The 23,507-nt window shown below is 40.9% G+C and overlaps 1 protein-coding gene across 11 annotated transcripts in view; it reads right to left on the bottom strand.

Moving 5' to 3' along the window:
• DIP2C (disco interacting protein 2 homolog C) overlaps positions 1-23,507 on the bottom strand; it is a 416,980-nt gene that overhangs the window by 153,947 nt on the left and 239,526 nt on the right. For all 11 annotated transcript variants that reach the window (XM_058682051.1, XM_058682054.1, XM_058682050.1 and 8 more), the window contains 2 exons: positions 13,283-13,408; positions 2,492-2,701 (listed from right to left, as the gene is read on the bottom strand). In XM_058682051.1, coding sequence (XP_058538034.1) covers positions 2,492-2,701; positions 13,283-13,408 — 336 coding nt within the window. The remainder of the gene's footprint in view (positions 1-2,491; positions 2,702-13,282; positions 13,409-23,507) is intronic.

The following is a 23,507-nucleotide window of genomic DNA, read 5'->3' as shown; positions in this document are numbered from 1 at the left end:
TCCCATTGTCTCAAGCATGTGACACGCACAGAGTTCTGAATGAATACCGCCTAGTAATGATCCAAAACATTCTGGTACTCACTGGAACAAGAGCCCTTGCCTGAGGAGCGGGGAGCGATGTCACCCGGGGCCCTCTGCGTTGCATCCTGGAGGCCTCCATCCTCGCGACGGCACACCACGCGAGAACCCACAGGAAGCAGGGCCGCAGGGAGGAAAATCTCCTGGAGGGGGCTTTACACCATACACGGAGCGGGCCTGACTTTGGGGACACACGTGTGGGGTCCCTATGTACATGGTCAGGGTGAAAACCCGTGGGATTTTGCTTCAACAACAAGGTAGAACAGCCCACTTTGTGGCAGACCCTTGTTGACCTCTGTTGTCTGTAACCACCAGGCTTTCCTCCCCCAGTCGGGGAGCAGCAGGGCCTGTCCCTCCAGCAAGTATCTCACCAAGCGGGATGAGGGGTACGGCGCTGGTGGGCTTACTCTGTGAACACACACACAGTCTCATATGCAGGTGCACACACATTTACATATACACACTCTCACAACACACACATGCTCATTCTCTTGTGCACACCCTCCCTCACATGCGCAGTCTCTCATACATACTTCCACACATATGTACACACACTCTTATACACATCCACATGCACGTATACACTCCCAACACACTCATGCACCTTCTTACATTCTGCCCTCACACACCCACACACGCACGGTCACACTCTCACACACCCTCACACTCTAGACTTCTCAGAGTCTCAACAAGAGGGTAGATGCTGCCAGTTCTAGGACTTTCCACGTTGTCTGCTTCGCCATGTAGCTGTAGGTCTCCTCTTCCTCGTTTTATTCTGTTTTGCCACTGCTTTCTTTCAAATTTTTCACACTGACAGAAAATTTCCAGGTACCCTAGGAACTGATCTTTGCGCCAAATTAGAGAGGACTGTGATGTCACACTCCCAGCAGCTATTTTTAGGTTCTGCTGAGACATGAAGCACATGAGTCATGCAGCCTCTTACAGTCTGGATAAATCTAACCCTGCAACTGGACCTTCCTCCAGGACGTCACAGGTCACGTCACAAAGGGACAGCCAGATGCGGGGACGGTCCGTGTGTCTCACGGTAAAATTCTGAGGCTTCTTTACAAGGGAGGTGAATCACACCGTACACACTCCTCCAGGTCGGGGTGAGCAGCACAGGTGGACTGCCTTCCACGTCACACCACCCACACGGGAGCCACGCGACACGCACAGACACTCTCTCAGGTCCTGCAACACGCACGATGAAACCTCATCTCTTTCACGGGCACACGTCTCTGTGTAATTTTTAGCTTACTCCGATCCCAAACGGAGTTCTTGGTGCTCACAAAACTGTGTCACTGTCACCCAAGGATAGAAAAGTGAACTCTAATACGACCACTTGGCATTGGACTGTTACTTTACAAAAAGGCAGAATTTTCCTATTTTCTTGGTACTCACAACAGCTCTGAGAGGAACAAAGGAAGGAAATCATTATTCTTTTTTTCCCCCACTAAACAACTAGAGCAGGAAAAGGGGCTTCTGAAGCTGCGAGCAGCCGTTCATGTGGCAACAGAGGCCAGAGCCAGCTCTCCTGACCGGCTGCCTGAGCATCTACAGTAGAATCGAGGGCGCACTGCTGACACTGTTACCAGCGAGGTTAACTCTAACTTCATTCAGAGCGAGTGCTCTTGGGGCAAAGTCCTAAGAAAGTGGTTTGAGTTTCTTTGAACTCTGCCAAGTAGCTAATAATCTAGAAATAAAAGCTTGTGCGTCTGAGATGTCTGTCGAGTACTTAATTCACTACCTTTACCTGTTTCCTAAATTTGGGCTTTCTGCAGACACGAGGTTTGCTGTGGCGAGGAGGGCATGGTGTCGACAAGCACCGTGAGGAGTGTGTGTCCTGTGAGCGAGGTGAGCCCTGCCCACATTGCTATTTTAATGGGGACCTTCCTGAGCTATCCCGGAACCACATTCAAAGCACGTAGTTCACTCTGTGAAAGATTTTTATTGGGAGTTTAAAAATCTTAATCCACAACTAAAACTGGGTGAGAACAGATCTGGATGCCATACTCCTCCCGTCCACACTGGATAAGGCCTCATTTCGCGGCACGCACCTCCTGTGTCTATGATTCAGACAGCACTGCGGCTCGTCCAATGCCCTCTCTTTCCTGCTAGTAATTCTTACCCTCCTTTCACACTATTTTCAAACATCTCAAGCAATGCTTGAGAACGTTTCCTTTACGAGCAGGAAGCCCGACATCCTCGCTGTCAGGGACCCTGGGGGCAGTGAAAAGCCAACTTCACAAAACAGAAAAACAAAAGCAGCAAAGCAGCTGAAGGGTTGGAGCCGGGCTCTGTGCCGTCCCTCGAATGGATTCCGTGGCCGAGATGCACAGATGAATCCACAGACACCAAGACCACGGCTACTAGATGGCCACCGGCTTCGGGACGACCACAGCGAGGCACTCACCTATGTGCGTCTGGGCCATGACGTCGGCCAGTCTGTGGGCGGCCCCGCTCCCCCCGCTTTGGGTGGAGGAGGAAGAGGTCGTGGACGTGGTGGAGCCGTGGATGGCCTGGCTGATCCAGTGCTCCATGTTGATGCTGCCCTGGCTGGAGGTGGGGGTCCCCTGGGAGTCTCCCTGCACCGAGCCTTCGTCTTCCGAGCCAGAAGAGGTATCTGCGAGAGACAGATCTGCTATGCATCACGGCAAAGAGACAAACACCAGGGCAAACACCACCAACACACACTAACCGCCGATGCTTTGTGCTTTCGACACTCTTGAAAAGTCACACATCTCAGAGAACGAATTCTTTTTTGGTATAATGATTTTTTTCATCGAAAACACCTTAAATAAATATGCTACAAAAAGGGTTTTTTTGTTTTGTTTTGTTTTTTTGACATTACAATCTTGGGCAGAGACATACTCACCTATTTTCTTCACTCAGTTTGCGAAGAAGCCAACTGTTTCTAGGCATGCTTACAGCAAGCGAGAAGGATGGGGGCGGCATTTTCTCAGAGGCATTGAACTTCCACGTGTTTCAAAGTGTGACTGTAGCCCTTGTTTAGACCTGAGGTACTTCTCTGGGCTGTATTGTTATGTTTATTTATTTTTGACAAGGAGAGAGAGAGAGAATGAGCTGGAGAGAGGCAGAGAGAGAGGGGGACAGAGGATCCAAAGCAGGCCCGTGCTGACATCAGCAAGCCTGACATGGGGGCTGGAACTTACAAATCGCGAGATCATAAGCTCAGCCGAGATCAAGAGTCGGACGCTCAACCGACTGAGCCAACAAGGTGCCCTCTGAGCTGTATTTTTAAATTTCGTGTGAGTAAAGGTAACCCACGTCCCTCCCCAAAGAGTAAGCTGTCAGCAAGGATAGTGGTGTAGAAGTTAGAATGACTCCCATCTCTTTCCCACCAAGGCTTTGCTTCCTCCTCTGGTGAGGATAGTATGTCAGCACATTACATAAGTAAACTAAACGTATTTGCTTTAACACTCATTTCTGTTAAATTTTTTCACTATTCACTTGATTTATTTTCCTCTCTGAATACTGTGCAACTTGGATTGAGATCAAACACGTCACTTTTTTTTATTAAAAGTGATAGAACTATTTTTATGTAACATGATTTCCCTAGCAGCCGTGACGTTTTCAAGAATGAAATACTGGTATACTTGTTATTTCAACCCTCATGTAAGAACAGCTTCTGGGTCCTACCACGGGTGAGGTACACCAGGAGGAAGGAGAGACCAGAGCAGCTCGAGAACATCTAAGGAGAACAAGGGAAATGACAATGTGTCTTAAATCAAGACACAGACTCTTGTTTTTTCCAACACAACAGTATTTGTGAAGGACATTTACATTCATATTTTATTATCATTGTGATATGGCCAAGCTCTCTGGAAAATTTTTGGAAGTTTGTTAGGAATTTGTTAGAAAAGCAGCAGTATCAGAAGACCAACAAATTCTCTCCCTCTGCTCTGCTTTGTGAAATAGTGGGATTATAATTTAAAGAAAATGTACACATTTTTTTGTATTCAGGCTTAAGGCTTCTTTCGTTTTTGTTTTTGTGGTAAAATACAACATAAAATTTACCACTGTAACCGTTCTTAAGTAGAAATTCAGTGATACCAAATACACTTATAATCTGTGCAACTGTACCATTTCAGTATTTCTCTTCATCTTGCAAATCTGAAACTCTGTCCCCGTTAAACAATGACCCTCCATTCTCCCTTCCCCAAAGGCCCTGGGAACCACCATTTTGCTTTCTCCTTATACAACTGGGGCCACTTTAAGTACCTCACACAAGTGTTTTCATACAGTATTTGTCTCTTTGTGTGTGGCTCATTTCATTCTGCGTAACATCCTCAAGGCTCATCCATATTGTGGCACACTGCACAATTTCTTTCCTGAGGGTGAATGATAACCTACTTCACGTATGTAGCACATTTTGCTTACACGTCCATCTGTGGACAGACAAGGGGTTGCTTCCATGTCTTAGCTATTTTGAATAATGCTATGAATATCAGTGTACAAATATAAGTATCTCTTTAAGATATTTCAATTCCTTTGGGTATAGACCCAAAAGTAGAATTGCTGGGTCATGTAGCATTTTTTAAGTAACTGCCATACTTTTTGCCATAGAGATGTTCCCACCAATAGTGCACAAAGGTTTGAATTTCTCCCCATCCTCACCAACCACTGGTAATTTTCTGGTTTTTGACAGTAGCCATTCTAGTGGGTGTGAGGTCCTATCTCATTGCAGTTTTGACTTGTGTTTCCCTAATGACCACTGATGCTGGGCATTTTTTTCATGCTATTATTGGCCATCTGTATCTCATCTGGAAAAACGTTCAAGTCCTCAGACTTATGATTTTTGAGAAACGCACATACCCCTACATCCATGCAAATATTATTATCCTCCCAAAAAGTATTCTTATGCTTCTTTACTGTGATCCTGTCAATCGATGCAGAAAAGGCCTTTGACAAAATCCAGCACCCTTTCTTAATAAAAACCCTTGAGAAAGTCGGGATAGAAGGAACATACTTAAAGATCATAAAAGCCATTTATGAAAAGCCCACAGCTAACATCATCCTCAATGGGGAAAAACTGAGAGCTTTTTCCCTGAGATCAGGAACACGACAGGGATGCCCACTCTCACCGCTGTTGTTTAACATAGTGCGAGAAGTTCTAGCATCAGCAATCAGACAACAAAAGGAAATCAAAGGCATACTGTCAATCTTTCATTCCCACCCCGCCCTTTCGCAAGAAAACTACAGAAAAATATCCCTCATGATACAGACACAAAAATCCTCAAAACATATTAGCTAACAGAATCGAGCAAAATATAAAATGGATAGTACACATCAGGACCAAGTGGTGACATTCAAAAGTCAATTAACGTTATGCACCATATTAGTAGGATAAAGGGACAAAAACCCTAAGTTAACTTTCAAAGTCACAGAAAAAGCATTTCACAAAATCTAAAACTAACTTATGATAAAACCTTTCAACAAAGCAGGAATAGAAAGAAATTTCCTCTACCTGACACAGGGCATCTGTGAAAACTCATAGCTAACACTGTATTTAATGTGAAAAGATTAAACGTGCAGCCCCTAAAATCAAGACTAAGGTAAGGATGCCCCCTCTTACCACTTCTATTCAACATTATTTTCAAACCTCCAGCCAGTGAAATAAAGCAAAAAGAATAACTTCAAGGCATCCAGATTGGAAAGGAAACATTGAAACTGTCTTTAGTCAATTTAATATGATCTTTTATGTAAAAAGTCCCAAGGAACACACTAAATTCTTCAATTAAGAATTTGCTAAATTTTAGCAAGGTCACGGAATACAAGATAAAGATACAAAATATCTTTATATAGATACTAGACACAATTAATGGAAGACAAAACATAGTTTGAAAATTGTGAATCTGGTACAGGATTTGTATTCAGATTATATGAAGAACTGTTAGCTAGTGAGGAGACAACTCATATAAAAAATGGGAGAGTGTGAACACTTAACCAATGAATATATACAAACAGCAAATAGGCCCATTAAGAAAATGCAAATTAAAACCACAATGAGATAACATTTCATATCTACCAGAATGGCTACAATAAAAAATACAGACAATATAAACATTCGTAAGAATGCTGAGAAACAAATCCTCCTACATTGCCAGTGAGAACGTAAAATGGCAGTACCCATATAGAAACAATTTGGCAGTTTCCTGAAAGTTAAGCATAAAATAACTATAGGATTCGTTAATAAATGATATATGTTGATGCAAACATATGTACATAAATGTGGAGAGCAGTATTATTCATAACAGCCAAAAGCTGGAAACAAGCTCAATATCTACCAACTAGTCATGGGTAAACGAAACGTGGTGTACCTATCTAACAGGATACAATTCAACAAGAAGGAATGAACTGATGATGCATGCTACAACATGGAAGATGCTCAAAAAATTATGCTAAAGAAGATGCAAAAGAACATATCTTTTCATTTTATTTACAAAATTTCCAGAATATTTACAGAGGCATAGAAATCAGATCAGAGGCCCCTGTGACTGAATGTTTTAAGGGGAATTAACTGCAAATGGGCACAAGGAAACTTGTGGAGTGGTGGAAATGTTCTAAAACTAGATTATGGCAATGACAGCATTATCTATATATTTATTAAAAATCACTGAGTCACACACTTACAATAGGTTAATTTTGTGGAATGCAAATTACACCTCAAGAAATGTATTAAAGATGAATGTGTGTTCCACAGTAGTTGAGTATAATATTCTGTGAACAGCAACTGCATCAAGCTGGATGACCGTGTTGTTTTGACCAATTATTAAGAAAGGTATTTTTTAAATCTCTAGTTATTATTCTTGACTTTTCTATTCCCCCTCACTATTCCAGCTTCTGCTTTCTAAGTTATACTGCTCTTTTATGTATGCAGGTATTCATTATTACATCTTACTGATAAATTGTTCACTTTCCATTATGTAAGGTCCCACTTTATATCTTGTATTACTATGTCTTGCCATCTATTTTGATATTAAGAAAGACTAGTATGCTTTATATTTAATGTTTCAACCTTGTATTTTTAACTATCTTCATTTTTGATTTAAATGTGTCCTGGCTGGATCAGTGGGTAGAGCATGTGACTCTTGATCTCAGGGTTGTGAGTTCGAGCCCCATGTCAGGGGTGGAGTTTACCTTAAAAAATACGGCTGTATCTCTTATAGAAGACATATAGATGTATCTTCTTTTTTTATCCAGTCTGACAATCTCAATATTTTAATTGGGTGTTTGGTCCATTTATAATTATAATCACTGATATAAATGTGCTAAAATTGAGCATTTTGCTATTTTTCATTCATTCCACCTATTTTTTTATATCTGTTGATTTTTCCTATGTTCTTTAACCACATTTTTTTAGTTTCATTTTATGTCTTCTATTAAATCTTACTTGTACTTTTTTTTTAGTGGTTGATGTAAGACTAACAGGTATGCATCCTTAATGGGTCTATATGGGGTCAATATTCTGTTTATTCTTCAAATCTGACACTATAAACTTTTTCTTTCACCTCTACTCCCAATACACCTGACACTAGTCATTTTCTACTGTTCACATTCTACCTACTTCACAAAAGTAATAGCCACACAACAGTATAATTCCACTCACCCCTCCTTATTGTTTTAAAGCAAATTACAATAGGAAAACATAGTATTCTGTTTGCCCAATTATTTACTATTTCCAGTGTTTTTTCCTTTTTACCGATTACATTTTTCATCTAACATCATTTCCCATCAGCCTAAATGACATCCGTTAGCGTGTTTGCAGCGCAGTCCTCCTGGCACTATATTCTCTCACTTTTCATGTCTCATTATGTCTTCATTCCATCCTTGTTTATTAAGGATATTTTCTCTGAATATGAGTTTTGTTTTTTCCCTTTAGGACTTTAAATATGTCTTTATACTGTCTTCCAGTCTCTATAGTGTCTTTATGTAGGTCATTCATCATTCATATGATGTGCTCTTGTATGTAGTATAGGTTTTCCTCCAATTACTTTCAAGATTTCCTCTTAATCATGGGATTTCAGCACTTTGACCATTGTGAACTGAGGTATGATTTTTTTTTTAACTTATCCTGCTTTGGGTTCACTGAACTTCTGGGATCTATAAGGTGGATTTTATAGCAGTCTGAGAAGTTCTCGACTGTTGTTTCTTCAAATATTTTTTTCTGCCCTCTCCTCTTTTCCTTCTTGGGTTCCAAATAAGTGGGTAACATTGTACCATAATACTTGAGGTTCTTCTGTTAACTTTAATTATGTCTCCCCGCTCTTCAGTTTGGTTAATTTCTCTTCATGTCTCTTCAGGTTTACAGACACCTTCATCTTCCTCCTTCTCCAATCTGATGTTAAGCCAATCCAGGGAAGTCTCACCTTCGTGAGAACTTTACCGTTCTAGAGTCTCCATTAATTTAAAAAAAAAAGTATTTTTCCCTTTCTCTACTCAGCTACATATTGAGACAATATTTTCCTTCAGTACTTTAACATATTTTGATTCCCTGAATGTTTATAATCAGATTTTAAAACTCCATCTTCCACTATATCAAACATCTAAAACCAGAGCTCTCCAACAGAAATAGGAGTCTTATAACATAGTTTTAAACTTTCTAGTAGCCACGTTAAAAAATAAATAGATACAATTAACTTTTTAAATGTATTTTTATTTATCACTAAATATTCCAAATACTGTTGCTTTAATAAATAATAAATATGAAAATTAAATACCATCCAGTGATTTTTTTCATATTAACTCTTCAAAATCTGGCATGAATTTCACACTTACAGCAAATACAACTGACACCACCCACAGATGATTAGTGGTTAACAAGAGCACAATGAGGCATCTTATGTTCATTTTATGTTGACTCCTTTTTCTGTGGCCACAGATCACATTTCCTGTATCTCTTCATATCTCGTGACTGTTTACCGAGCGGTACACATTGTGGATGGTATGTGGAGGAGACTCTGGATTCTATAATCTTCCTCTAAAGCCTTGTGATTCTTATTTTAGGAAGCAGTCGGACGTTGAGCAGACGTGGAGTGATTCTTTGCTAGTGTGGATCTGCAGAAAGCTCCAATCCTGTCATCTGCCTGAACTCAGATCTCTGCCTCCTCAACTTAGCAGAACTACTGGCCTTGCTTAGATCTCAATCACTGGGCCATGGTATAAAAACTTCTCCAGGCAGAAAACTGTGAACTGTGGGGCTCACCTCACAAGTTTTCCTGCTCTCAGGTTAGTCTCTCACTGCTGGATGTCCGTGGCTTAAAAACAGCTGCCCCATTCATTCGGGGCAGTTTTATAGTTATTTACAGTGCATGGGTTAGTCCAGTACAGTTATTTCATTATGAATAGAAACAGAATTGCTGGCAAATTCTTATTATATTTTTTAATGTGAAAACTAAAGGAAAGCTTCACCTGTAAAAGACTGTCAGTGTAACAGTGATACTGGTTGGTTACATTGGTCAGTGACCAGTCATTTCACAGAGAAATTATGTATTTCAGGAATATGCTCTGAAGATCAGAGGACGTGAGATGAGTTTTAACTCATCAGTGTTAAAGCAACAAAGGAAAAAAGAATGAGAGAAAACAGAGCTCAGCCCCAAGGTTTTGGTCAAGCAAGTATGGTTATAAACAGGTAGAGTACTGCTACGCACAGAACAGGTTGTAAATAAAAATTTTATGATGATGGAGCTGGCAACTGATTGTATGAAACTATCCCATGTGATACTATCACCAGGACCTTTGAATGACAGTTTACAAAATGTATTACACGGTATACAAGAAAGGGCTAACTAAATGGAAATATTTCACCAAAATTATACTCCCAGTAACGTTCTTCTATATTTCGTAAAGATATACGTACAATGTTTGATTTCCTAAAGTTTTGTCTTTCATCATGTACAATAAAATAACATTTCTGAGGATGGGTTCAATGTGTGAAAAGGCACATACATAATCACACTGTTTCTTGCATTTTAAATTCAACATTTCTCATAAAAAATGTAGCTCAGAAAAATGTCAATCTCTTTGAATGCTGTCTAGTTCCAAACATCTAGTTAAAATATTTTAAGTGGGTTTGTTATCCTTGTAAGTGCATTCTGTTACAAAAACACATACAAAATAAAACTTTTCACCCCTGTTTATATGGTCAACTAATCTATGACAAAGGGGGCAAGAATATGCAATGGAGAAAAGACAGTCTTTTTTTTTATGTTTGAGAGAGAGAGAGAGACACGGACGGATGGATGCACACAGAGTGCAAGCAAGGGAGGGGCAGAGAGAGATAAGGAGACACAGAATCTGAAGCAGGCTCCAGGAGCTGAGCTGTCAGCACAGAGCCTAACTCAGGGCTCGAATTTGTGAACCACGAGATCATGACCTGAGCTGAAGTCGGGTGCCTAACTGACTGAGCCACCCAGGCGCCCTAAAAAGACAGTCTCTTTAACAAATGGTGTTGGGAAAACTGGACAACAGGTAAAAGAGTGAAACTAGACCACTTTCTTATACCACACAAAAATGAACTCACAATGGATTACAGACCTAGATGTTTAGATGTGACATCTAAAACCATAAAACTCCTGTAAAAAAACAGCCAGTAGACTCCTAGACATAGGTCTTAGCAATATTTTTTGGACATGTCTCCCCACACAAGGGAAACAAAAGCAAAAATAAGGAATTAAGACTATACAACTGAAAAGCTTTGCACAGCGAAAGAAAGCTTTGCGGGGCGCCTGGGTGGTGCAGTCGGTTAAGCGTCCGACTTCAGCCAGGTCACGATCTCGCGGTCCGTGAGTTTGAGCCCCGTGTCAGGCTCTGGGCTGATGGCTCGGAGCCTGGAGCCTGTTTCCGATTCTGTGTCTCCCTCTCTCTCTGCCCCTCCCCCATTCATGCTCTGTCTCTCTCTGTCCCAAAAATAAATAAAAAACATTGAAAAAAATCAAAAAAAAAAAAAAAAAAAAGAAAGCTTTGCACAGAAAAAGCAACCTACTGAATGAGAGAAGATATTTGTAAATCATGTATCTGATAAGGGGTTAATATCCAAATAAATATATAAAGAACTCATAAAACTCAAGACCAAATAATAATAATCCAAACTATCTGAGTAAAAATGGGCAGAGGACCTCAAAAGACATTTTCCAGAAGACAAAAGATGGCCAACACATGAAAAGATGCTCATCATCACTCACCATCAGGGAAATGCAAATCAAAATCAGGCATCACATCACATCTGTCATAATGGCTAGTATCAAAAAGACAATAAATCACAAATGTTGGCGAGGATGTGGAGAAAGAGGAAGCCTCTTTCACTCTTGGTGGGAACGCAAACTGGTGCAGCCACTGTGGAGAACAGTATGGAGGTTCCTCAAAAAACAGAACTATCATATGATCCAGCAGTTCTGCTTCTGAGTATTTATCAGAGGAAAATGAAAATACTAGTTCAAAAAGATAAATGCACCCCTATGTCTTTTGAAGCAACTTAAGTGTCCAGCATATGATGAATGAAGATGTGCTATCCGTACAATGGAATATTCGCCATGAAAAAGAATGAAATCTTGCCATTTGCAACAACATGGGTGTGCCGAGAAGGCATTATACTCAGTGGAATGTCGGAGAAAGACAAAATACTGTAAGATTTCACTTGTATATGGAATCTAAAAACCGCAACAAATGAACAAAAACCAGAAACAGACTCAAATATGGAGAACTGGTGGTTCCAGAGGGGAGGTGGGTTGGGGGATAGGCAGAATAGGTAAAGAGGATTAGAAGTTACAAACTTCCAGGAGCACCTGGGTGGCTCAGTCGGTTAAGCGTCCAACTTCAGCTCAGCTCAGGATCTCCCAGTTCATAAGTTTGAGCCCCGCATCAGGCTCTGTGCTGACGGCTCGGAGCCTGGAGCCCATCTCAGATTTTGTGTCTTCCTCTCTCTCTCTGTCCCTCCTCTGCTCACATTCTGTCTGTCTGTCTCTCTCTTTCAAAAATAAACATTAAAAAAAAGAAGTTACAAACTTCCAGTTATGAAATAGAGTCACGGAAACAGAAGGTGCAGCATCGGGAATACAGTGAATAACACTGCACTAACTTCATATGGCGACACGGTGACCACACATCACAGGGAGCACTGAGTAACGTGCATAAATGCTGAATCACTATGTTGTACACATCTCTGAGTTGAAGTATGTGTTTCTATTACTCTCACTGCTTGCAAACACTCAGGACTCAACTTCAAAACACTCTAAACAACGTTGTACACATCCATTTGTTCTTACTGTGCAAGGTAACTAGGGTCTGCAGGAAGGGAGAGTGGCAACAAGGACATGAATAATGTTGGAACCCAACACACAGAAAAAACACGTAATTTAGGCTCAATACTTCACGTTTTCTAATAGATACCTGTGTAATTTAACTTTGCTCTTTACTTTGGTTTTGAAGATCATAAAACACAGACTGTAATTATTTGGGTAAAGAACAGAACTTAGGTAGTTATATAAAGTTCAAGACTAAATAAAAGCATAAATATGAATGGGATATTACCTTCAACCATTTAAGATCGAGGTCAGCAGGCCTGTGGATCAAACTGGCCCTCTGCCTGCCTTTATAAATAAAGTTTTATTGGCAAGCGGCCACAGCCACTCACTGACATGTTGCCTGTTTTCACACCACCACAGCAGAATAAGCAGCTGTGACAGACACTGCATTGTCCAGAAACCAAACTACTACCTGCACTTTATATACTCCAAACTGAGGTAACAGGATACATTTTTCAATTCATTTGGTTTCTTAATATAACCTTATGACATATTTATGTTTTAAGAGTTTGAGAATACATATACATCTATCCAAGCAGAAGAGAAGTCCAAATTCAGTTATAACTATGGAGGCACAAACTCTTCTCTTTCGCTACATGAAGAATGAAGTAAAATTTCATAAGACTAAAAGTCTGCATCATTTACGAGTCTCAATGAAAAGGTTAAAATACTGTTTGAATAGACATACCTAGTAACACAAATTTTCCCTCCGAGTTTAATATAGAGCGTATACACCACTTCTGGACTTCTAGTTCCGAAAATCTGAATTACAGCACCATTACTTTGAAAGCTACAAGGACCGGGACTGCTGAAGCTAGCAGCGAATTAATCCCCAGGCTCGCCTGTCACTTTGGGAAGCAGACAGCCGGCCTGCTTCTCACCTGGAGGTGTGTAGGCGTCCATCGAGGTCTGCACAACCAAGGACCTGCGTTTGGAAGGCATAGGGACTGCCATCTTCCTTTCTTTGTGTTTAGCCAGCGCTGCCTGCACAGCTTCTGTGTGGACATCTAAAACCAGAGAGAGCTCAATCACTCCATTGTTCAGAGACATCCTGAAGGCCCCAGGCTTTTTTTTTGTTTGTTTTCCTTTCTGTCTGGTCCTGTGAAATAGTTTACCCTACAGAAACTGTTACAAACAGATGTGTGGGGAAGGAATGAAAAGAAGGATAAACCTGCTGGTTTGAAAGCTGCAGTGAAATGACATTCAAATTCATTCGGGCTTTTACTTATTCATTTTATTACCCTAGAATCTATATAAATAATCACATACTGGCTGCAGAGTGCTGTGTGACTTTTCTTAGGTGACTGGGTCTTGATCTTCCTCTATTTCTTCAGAAAGAAATTTCTGAAGAATACATTTTTCAAGCCTGGTAATGCATTCTGATGCTCTGCTAAAGGAGGCACGTACTCCCCACAGGCTGTGGCAATGATTTTCACTAACACTTACCAAGCACTCAGGGCCAGTCACTGTGTTTGGCCTTTTGAGTGTATTAAAACCAACCGCAGAGGGCGCCTGGGTGGCTCAGCCGGTTAAGCGTCCAACTTCGGCTCAGGTCATGATCTTGCGGTCTGTGAGTTCGAGCCCCGCGTCGGGCTCTGTGCCGACAGCTCAGAGCCTGGAGCCTGTTTCAGATTCTGTGTCTTCCTCTCTCTCTGACCCTCCCCCGTTCATGCTCTGACTCTGTCTCAAAAATTAAAAAATAAACGTTTAAAAGAAAAAAAAAAACCAACTGCAGCCACCCCACAGAATTTACTGAATGCCTACTTTGTAAGCGCCTCAGGGCTGGGTACAGTGGAGAACGAGGTGGACGAGGTACTGTATCTCACGCAGCTTACTTGCTAACAGGTAAGGGACACACAAAAGACAATCGCATAGGGCAGGAATTAAAACAGAATAAACAGGGGTGCCTGGGTGGCGCAGTCGGTTAAGCGTCCGACTTCAGCCAGGTCACGATCTCGCGGTCCGTGAGTTCGAGCCCTGCGTCAGGCTCTGGGCTGATGGCTCGGAGCCTGGAGCCTGTTTCCGATTCTGTGTCTCCCTCTCTCTCTGCCCCTCCTCCGTTCATGCTCTGTCTCTCTCTGTCCCAAAACTAAATAAAAAACGTTGAAAAAAAATTAAAAAAAAAAAACAAAAAAACAGAATAAACATACGGCCTACTTAACAATGAGGCCAGGGAAGAGTTCAGTCAATGTTACGTGTGAGCAGTAAGAATAAACAGCCATTCTGGCAAGATGAGGATCTCCAGAACAGAGAGAAAACCCAGCTCCCAGGTATGGAAGCTGACGGAGCAGGTGCCAGCAGAGAGAACAGAACCATGCGGAGGGATGCACCTGGCTCCCACTTTCAGTGTGACAGGAGCACTGGGGATTTTCAAGAGGGGATGACATGATCTGACTCCGTGTCAGGGGGTCATCTGGCTGCCGTGAAGGTGGCCACAGGAGAACAAGTGGGAGCAGGGAACCAACCAGAAGGCAGTGGGTGGTCAGGCACCAGATGGCTCTACACAACCTTCCACACAATCCCACAAAGGAGGGACTCCGAGTATTTTGCAAATGAGTAAGCAGAGGTATGAAGCTCTCCCAGTTATTTAAGCGTGAGTGGCAACGCTAGGTGTGAACCCAGGTGTGAACAACTCTGGTGCCCACACCCTTCGCCATCAACCACACCACACTCTAGCTGCTCCTATGAAAACTCTAAGAGATTAGCATTTTAGAAGAGGCCACCTAGCCACTCCCACGGGCCAACTGCAGCCTGTGTCTCTCCTTATACAAAGTGTGAAAAGACACTGTGAAAAGAAAAATCCATTAAGCAGAGGTAAGTATTCATTTACAGGTGTGGGGGAGAAAATAGAAAATATACATGCAGTGAAATGTTCAGATCTTTACAATGATAAAGTTCAATGCATGGAAATGTATCTATAGAACCACTACCCCAATCAAGACACAGGACATATCTATCAACCCACAGTACTTACGTGTGTCCTTCCAATCAAACCCCACCCTGAATAAACAGCTACTATTCAATGTTTTGACTAGCTTTCCTTGGTTCTTGACCTTAATATAAATAGAATCACACTGATTTTATATAACCATATATAGACTCTACTATAGTGCTATATGGATCAGCACTTCATAGGTTTCTACTGATGAGAACTGTTACAACATATCAATGTATCATCATCTGCATTTCTCCAGTTGATGGTTATTTATGTTATGTGGCCAAAAGCACTAAAATTCACCCTCCCAACAATCCAGGTAGTCAGTACAACATTGTCAACCACAGGCACATGGTTGTGCAACAGATTCTCAAAGCTCCCCATCCCACAAGATTGAAACTCTACAACCCCACCTCTCTCTCTCTCAGCTTCTGGCAACCACCATTCTACTTTCTATTTCTCTGAGTTCGACTAGCCTAGATACCTCACGTAAGTATAATTGTGCAGAATTTGTCTTCTTGTGATGGGCCCATTTCTCTTAACATAATGTCCTCAAGGTCCATCTATGTTGTGGCATTTATCAGAATTTCCTTCCTTTTTACAGCTGAATAATGTTCTACTATATGGATACAACATATATTCTTTATTGATTCATCCACCATTAAATACTTAAGTTTTGACTACCTCTTGGCTGTTGTGAATATGCTACTATAAACACTTGTGTATAAATATCTGTTTGAGTCCCTGCTTTCATTTCTTTCAGATAAACACCCAGAATTGGGATTGCTCAGACTTCCAGGGAAGGTGGGGACGTAGGACGGTCCTACTCTCACCTTGTCCCATGAACACATCTAGATAACAGGCACATCATTGCAACTAACCCAGAAAAAACCCTAAGACTGACAGAACAAGCTCTCCACAGTTAATGGTAGACAGGAAACCAAAGTGAAAACAGAAAGAAGGGCAGAGACCCTTCCAGAACCAAACTAACCTGTGAGACTAACCACAAACAGGAAGGAGAACATGAGTGTAGAGAAGGGAGAGGAAAAGACCCCACACCAGCCACCCCAGACACGGGGGACCCTGCACTGGGAAGATGAGACCCCGAGACATTTGGCTTTGAAAACCAATGGGGCTTAACTTTGTGAGTGTTTACAATCAGTGGGACTTAACCCAGGGTACTTTAAAACTCAGCTGGCTTACTTCTGGGAGAGCCTGAGGCCAACAAGAAACTGAGTCTCTGCCCTTGAAGAGACAGCAAAACACACAACCCCAGAGATGAAGCATAAAACAGCAGTATGAAAAACTCCTGAGGTACACAGGAAGGATATTTATTTACTAATTTCAGAAACCCACAGGATGGGCAGGGGTCTTTAGGAGACTTGTCTAAGAACAAAACAACTGGCGGGCACCATTTCTCTCCCCGCCCCCCAGCCTAGTTACCTGGATACCTATAGGAACACCAGCACCTACAGTGGCCACCTAGCTCTGCTAACAGTACACCTGACCCCCACATTTTCCTTCGGCCTCACTCCACCCAACCTGCCCCACTCTGCAGGCATCCCTCGAAGTGGCTCCAGTTCCCATTCTGCAACCAGACCAGCACATCTAGCTAACACCCAAGGTGCTGCCACCCTTGAATCCACCTCATCCAGCTTGCCCACTGAACAGGAGTCCATCCAAAGCAGTGCCTGCCTCACCTCATTTTGCAAGCAACCCCACAGTGACCAGCACCACGCCAAAGTGACTCCTGCCCCAGGAGAGGGGAAGATCACCACACACACCAGTCCAACCACAGCCCCAGCAGTGGACTGGGGGCAGACATCAGGTCTGACTGCTAGCCCCACCCACCAGCAAAAACTCACAGGGGGGCAGCAAAAAAAAAAAAAAAAAGAGAGAGAGAGAGCCCTGGAGTTCAGAGGCACTGCAACCCCAACAGTCAGAGTGGGGGCAGACTGCAGGCCTCATCTCCAAGAAAAGCCCCTTAGGGGCCAGCACAAGAGAGTACCCTGCAGTAAGGTGTGACTGAAGCCCAGCACACAGGCTAAGAGGAAGCATCCAGTCTGACCCAAGGCAGCCAAGACTGGCCTCTGATAGCACAGGAACCAAACCCTGCCCACAACAGGCAGAGAGAGTCATTGTGGGCAACTGGAAGGCCAACATGGCTCAACCACAACAGCATGGCACATGCAACACACACAGGTGACACCCCTGAAGTACCAGGTTCTGGTCAACAGGGGACATTGTACAGGACACTGAACAGGGAGGCACAATAACTCTTCATAAGGCCCCTACTTTCAACATTAGGAGTCATAGCTGACTCTCCTAACAAAAGAAAACAGACACAGAGAGTGAGACAAAGTGAGACAGAGGAATATGCCCTGATGAAAAAACATGAGAAATTCACAGCAAAACAGCTCAATGAAACAGAGATAAGCAATATACCTGATAAAGAATTCAAAGTAATGGTCATAAAGACACTAGATTTGAAAAGGAGTGGAAGATTCAGCGAGACCCTCAACAAAGAGATAGAAAATATAAAAGTGAACCAATCAGAGATGAGAACTTAATAATTGATATTAAAAATACATGAGAGGGAATAAACAGTAGACTAGAAGAAGCAGAATAGATCAGTGACCTGGAGGACAGAGTAATGGAAGCAGCCAAGCTGAATAGTAAAAGAAAAAGAACAATAAAAAATGAGAACAGATTAAGGGAACTCAGTGACACCATCAAGCATACTAATATTCACATTACAGGGATCCCAGAAGGCAAAGAGAGAGAAAAGGGGGCTGAATATCTACTTGAAGAAATAATAGTTGAAAACTTCCTAAATCTGGAGAAAGAAACAGAAATCCAGATCCAGGAGGCACAGAAAGTCCCCAGCAAAACTAACCTGAAGAATTCACATCAAGACACAGTGATTAAAGTGACAAAAAATGGTGATAGAGATTTTTTAAAGCAACATGAGAAAACAGTTACATTCTAGGAAACCTCTTAAGGCTATCAGCTGATTTTTCAGCAGAAACTTTGCAGGCCAGAGGGAGTGGCAGGATATAGTCAATGTGCTGAAAGAAAAAAAAAAAAAAAAAACCTGCAACCAACAATACTCTACCCAGCAAGGCTACCATTCAGAATAGGAGAGATAAAAAGTTCCCCAAATAATAGGCAAAGAAGTTCATCACCACGACACTAGCTTTACAAGAAATACTAAAGGGAATTCTTTGAGTGGAAAGTAAAGATCATAACCAGGAATAAGAAAATTAGGGAAGAAAAAAATTTCATAGGCACATACCAACACAAGTACATTAATTTCTTATAAAACCAATATGGAAGTAAAAGCATAAAAGCAGTAAAATCAATTGTATCTATAAATATTAGTCAATGGATTCACAAGAGTATGTGAAGTATGACACCATATACATAAAACCTGGGGGGAGGCAGTAAAAATCCAGTGCTTTTACAATGGGTTCAAACTTAAGGAACCATCAACTTAATATAGACTGCTGTATGCACAGGATATTATATATAAACCTAATGGTGGCCAAAAATCAAAAACTGGTAATATATATGCAAAAAATAAAGAGAAAGGAATCCAAGCGTATCAACAGAGGAAACCATCAAACAACAAGCCAGCAGGGAACACGAAAAAGGAACAGAGAAGAACTACAAAAACAACCATAAAACAATAACAAAATAGCAATGAGTAGACAACTGTCAATAACTGCTTTGAATGTAAATGGACTAAATGCTTCAATCAAAACAATTGGTGAAAGGGGCACCTGGGTGGCTCAGTCCGTTGAGGTTTGACTTCGGCTCAGGTCATGATCTCTCGATTCGTGAGTTTGAGCCCCGCATCGGGCTCTCTGCTGTCAGTGCAGAGCCTGGAGCCTGCTTCTCATTCTGTGTCTCCCTCTCTCTCTGCCCCTTCCCCGTTTGTGCTTTGTCTCTCTTCCTTTTTCAAAACTAAACAAACATTTAAAAAAAAAAAAAACAGTGGGTGATGGAATGGATAAGAAAATAAGACCCATCTATATGTTGACTGTAATAGATTCACTTCAGACCTAAAGACACATACAGATGGAAAGTGAAGGGTGGAAGAACATTTATCACGCAAATGGAAGTAAAAAGCAAGCTGAGGTAGCAATACTTTAACAAGAGACTTTAAAACAGGCTATAACAAAAGACAAAGAAGGACACTACATAGTCATCAAGACAACAACCCACAAAAAGATGTGACAGTGGGGCGACTGGGTGGCTCAGTCGGTTAAGCGTCAGACTTCAGCTCAGGTCACGATCTCGTGGTCTGTGAGTTCGAGCCCCACGTCGGGCTCTGGGCTGATGGCTCAGAGCCTGGAGCCTGCTTCCAATTCTGTGTCTCCCTCTCTCTCTGCCCCTCCCCTGTTCATGCTCTGTCTGTTCTATGTCTGTCTCAAAAATAAATAAACATTAAAAAAAAATTAAAAAAAAAAAGATGTGACAGTTGTAAATATTAATGCACCCACCATAGAAGTACCCAAATACATAAAGTAGCTATTAACAAACATAAATGAAAAAAATGAAAGTAATACAATGATAGTAGGGGGCTTTAACACCCAACTCACCTCAATGAATAAATCATCCAAACAGAAAATCAACAAGGAAACAGTGGCTTTAAATGATATAATGGACCAGATGGACTTAACAGCTATATCCAGAGCATTCCATCCCAAAACAGCAGAATACACATTCTTTGCAAGTGCACATGTAACACTCTCCAGAACAGATCACGTATTAGGCTGCAAAACAAGTCTCAAGAAATTCAAAAAGACTGAAGTCATGTCATACATCTTTTCTGACCACAGTGGTATGAAACTAGAAATCAACAAGACAGGGGCGCCTGGGTGGCTCAGTCGGTTGAGCACTAACTTTGGCTCAGGTCACGATCTTGTGGTCCGTGAGTTCGAGCCCCGCATCGGGCCCCTGTGCTGACAGCTCAGAGCCCGGAGCCTGTTTCAGATTCTGTGTCTCCCTCTCTCTGACCCTCCCCCATTCATGCTCTGTCTCTCTCTGTCTCAAAAATAAATAAACGTTAAAAAAAAAAAATTAAAAAAAAAAAAAAAAGAAATCAACAAGACAAAATCTGGAAAGGACACAAACAAATTGATGTCAAAAAACATGCTACTAAACAGTGAATAGGTCAACCAAGAAACCAAATAAGTCGTCAAAAAATACATGGAGAAAAATGAAAATGAAAACACAATGGTCCAAATTCTTTGGAATGAAGCAAAAGCTGTTCTAAGAGGGAAGATTATAACAATACAGGCCTATGTAAAGAAATGAGAAATATCTCAAACAATCTAACGTTAAACCTAAGGAAGCCAGACAAAGAAGAACTAAGGGTAAAAGCCAGTAAAAGGAAGGAAATAATAAATATTGGAGAAGAAATAAATGAAATCAAGACCAAAACAATAGAACAGATTGATGAAATGAGCTGGTTCTTTCAAAGGATCAAAAAATTGATAAATCTTTAGCCAGAATTATCAAAAAGGGAGAGGACTAAAAAATAAAATCAGTAATGAAAGAATAAGTACCAAAGAAACACAAAGAATTATAAAAGACTATTATAAAAAATTATACATCAACAAATTGGATAACCTAGAATGGGTAAATTCCTATAAACATACAATCTCCCAAAACTGAATCAGGAAGAAATAAAAAACTTGAACAGACTAGTTACTAGCAATAAAATTGATCAGTAATCAAAAATCTCCCAATAGACCAAAGTTCAGAACCAGATGGCTCCAAAGGTGAATTCTAACATTTAAAGAAGAGTTAATACTTACTCTTCTCAAACTATTCCCAAAAATGGGAGAGGAAGGAAAGCTTCCAAACCCATGCTATAAAGCCAGCATTATCCCAATACCAAAACAATATACACTACAAAAAAGGAAAACTATAGGCCAGTATCTCTGATGGACACAGATGCAAAAATCCTCAACAAAACATTAGCAAACTGAACCAAACGATACATTTAAAAAATCATTCACCATGATCAAGTGGAATTTATTTCCAGGATGCAAGGGTAGTTCAATATTTGCAAAATCAATGTGATACATCACATCAACAAGAAAAAGGATAAAAACCATACGGTCATTTCAACAGATGTAGAAAAAGCATTTGATAAACTACAACATCCATTCACAATACAATCCCTCAACAATGAGGGTTTAGAGGGAACATACCTCAACAAATAAAGGTTATGTATAAATATATAAAAGTTATACACACACACATATATATATAAGTATAAATATATACGTGTGTGTGTTACCTTCCTTTTAGTGTCTATAAGGACTGTAACATACATTTACTCATTTGTAATACTGGTTATATTTATTTTTTCTTCCTTGATCTTGCTAGAAACAATTTTCTCTTTCTTTCCTATTTCATTGTTTTCTACTATTATTATTTCCTTCTTTCTACTTACTTTGGCTTAATTTTCTTTTCAATTTCTAGCCCCTTAAAGTGGAAACCTCGACCACTGACTGATTTTGACCTTTCTTTTTTCTGACATAAGCACTTAAAGCTGTGTATTTCCCTCTATACATTGCCTTAGTTCCTTTCCACAAATTTTGATATTTTGTATTTTAAGAACCTTTTAATTACAACCTGTTTCCTTCTCTTTAAAGTAAACCCCTTATTCACAATATACAGTTGAGTTTTTACTTTCTCAAATTCACTGACTTTTATCCATTTATACTTAACAGTTGCACTTAAGTCTTATTTTTGGTATTTATTTTCTGTTTGTTTCATTGGGTTTTCATTCTCCCCCCCCCCCTTTATACCTCTGTCTTAATCAAGTTTTTTCCTTAAGTATTTCATCTTAGTTCCCTCACTGTATTGCTATCATAACTTTACATATTCTTTTTGATGGCTGATAAAGGAATTATTATATGATTCCTTAACACAGTCTACTTAGAGTTAATATTGTGCCAGTCTGTGAAATAAAGCAACATGGGGAAAAAAAGAAACCAACTTGCAATAGAATTCCACCTCTCTCCATCTTTAGGGCTATTGTTATCATATATTTTACAACTGCATTGATAACTACCACTACACAATGCTATAATTTTTGTTTCACACAGCATTTTTCACAGAACTAGACAAAGAATCCTAAAATGTGTATGGCACCATAAAAGACTATGAATAATCAGAGCAATCTTGAAAAAGAGAAAAAACCTGGAGATTTCATGGTATTTGATTTCAGGCTATACCACAAAGCTATAGTAATCAAAGTGGTATGTTATTGGCATGAAAACAGATACACCGATCAATGGAACAGAGAGCCCAGAAATAAACCCACACATATATGGCCAATTAATCTACAACAATGGAGGCAAGAATATGCGATAGGTAAAGGACAGTCTCTTGAACAAATGGTATTTGGAAAACTGGACAGCCACATGCAAAAGAATGATGGAAACTGGACCACTTCTTCACAACATACACAAAAATCAACTCAAAATGGGGTGAAGACTTGAATGTAAGACCTGAAACCATAAAAGTCCTAAAAGAAAACATAGGCAGTAAGCTCTCTGATATTGGTCTCAGCAACACTTTGCCCTCAGGCAAAGACAACAAAAGACAAACATGTGGGACTACATCAAACTAAAAAGGTTTTGAAAAGCAGACAGTTATTTTTAATTTTTTTTTTAACATTTTATTTATTTTTGAGACAGGGAGAGACAGAGCATGAACAGGGGAGGGTCAGAGAGAGAGGGAGACACAGACTGAAACAGGCTCCAGGCTCTGAGCTGTCAGCACAGAGCCCGACGCAGGGCTCGAACTCACAGACCGTGAGATCATGACCTGAGCCGAAGTCGGACGCTTAACCGACTGAGCCACCCAGGCGCCCCCAGACAGTTATTTTTAATGAAGTTAACAAAAACTTGGTATCTTCACTCTTTTGTATGAATTCCATCTGTTGTTTTTTCCTAATTTAGGCTGAGGTCCTAGCTCAGGTGCTAACCATCAATTCTCTGCTGGCCCTAAGCCAGAAAGGCTGGATTTCAGTGGCCATTAGTCACGTGAGGATTGGAGAACGCCCTTAGGAAGAGCACTGCCAATCTTACCAGGGTCAGTTCCTAAATTTCAGGGGTAGATTCCTCTCCCAAAATATAACAACAGGG

Source organism: Neofelis nebulosa, chromosome 8 (genome assembly GCF_028018385.1).
Source record: "Neofelis nebulosa isolate mNeoNeb1 chromosome 8, mNeoNeb1.pri, whole genome shotgun sequence".
In the NCBI taxonomy this organism is placed as follows: domain Eukaryota; kingdom Metazoa; phylum Chordata; class Mammalia; order Carnivora; family Felidae; genus Neofelis; species Neofelis nebulosa.
This window is presented reverse-complemented; position numbering and strand designations above follow the sequence as displayed.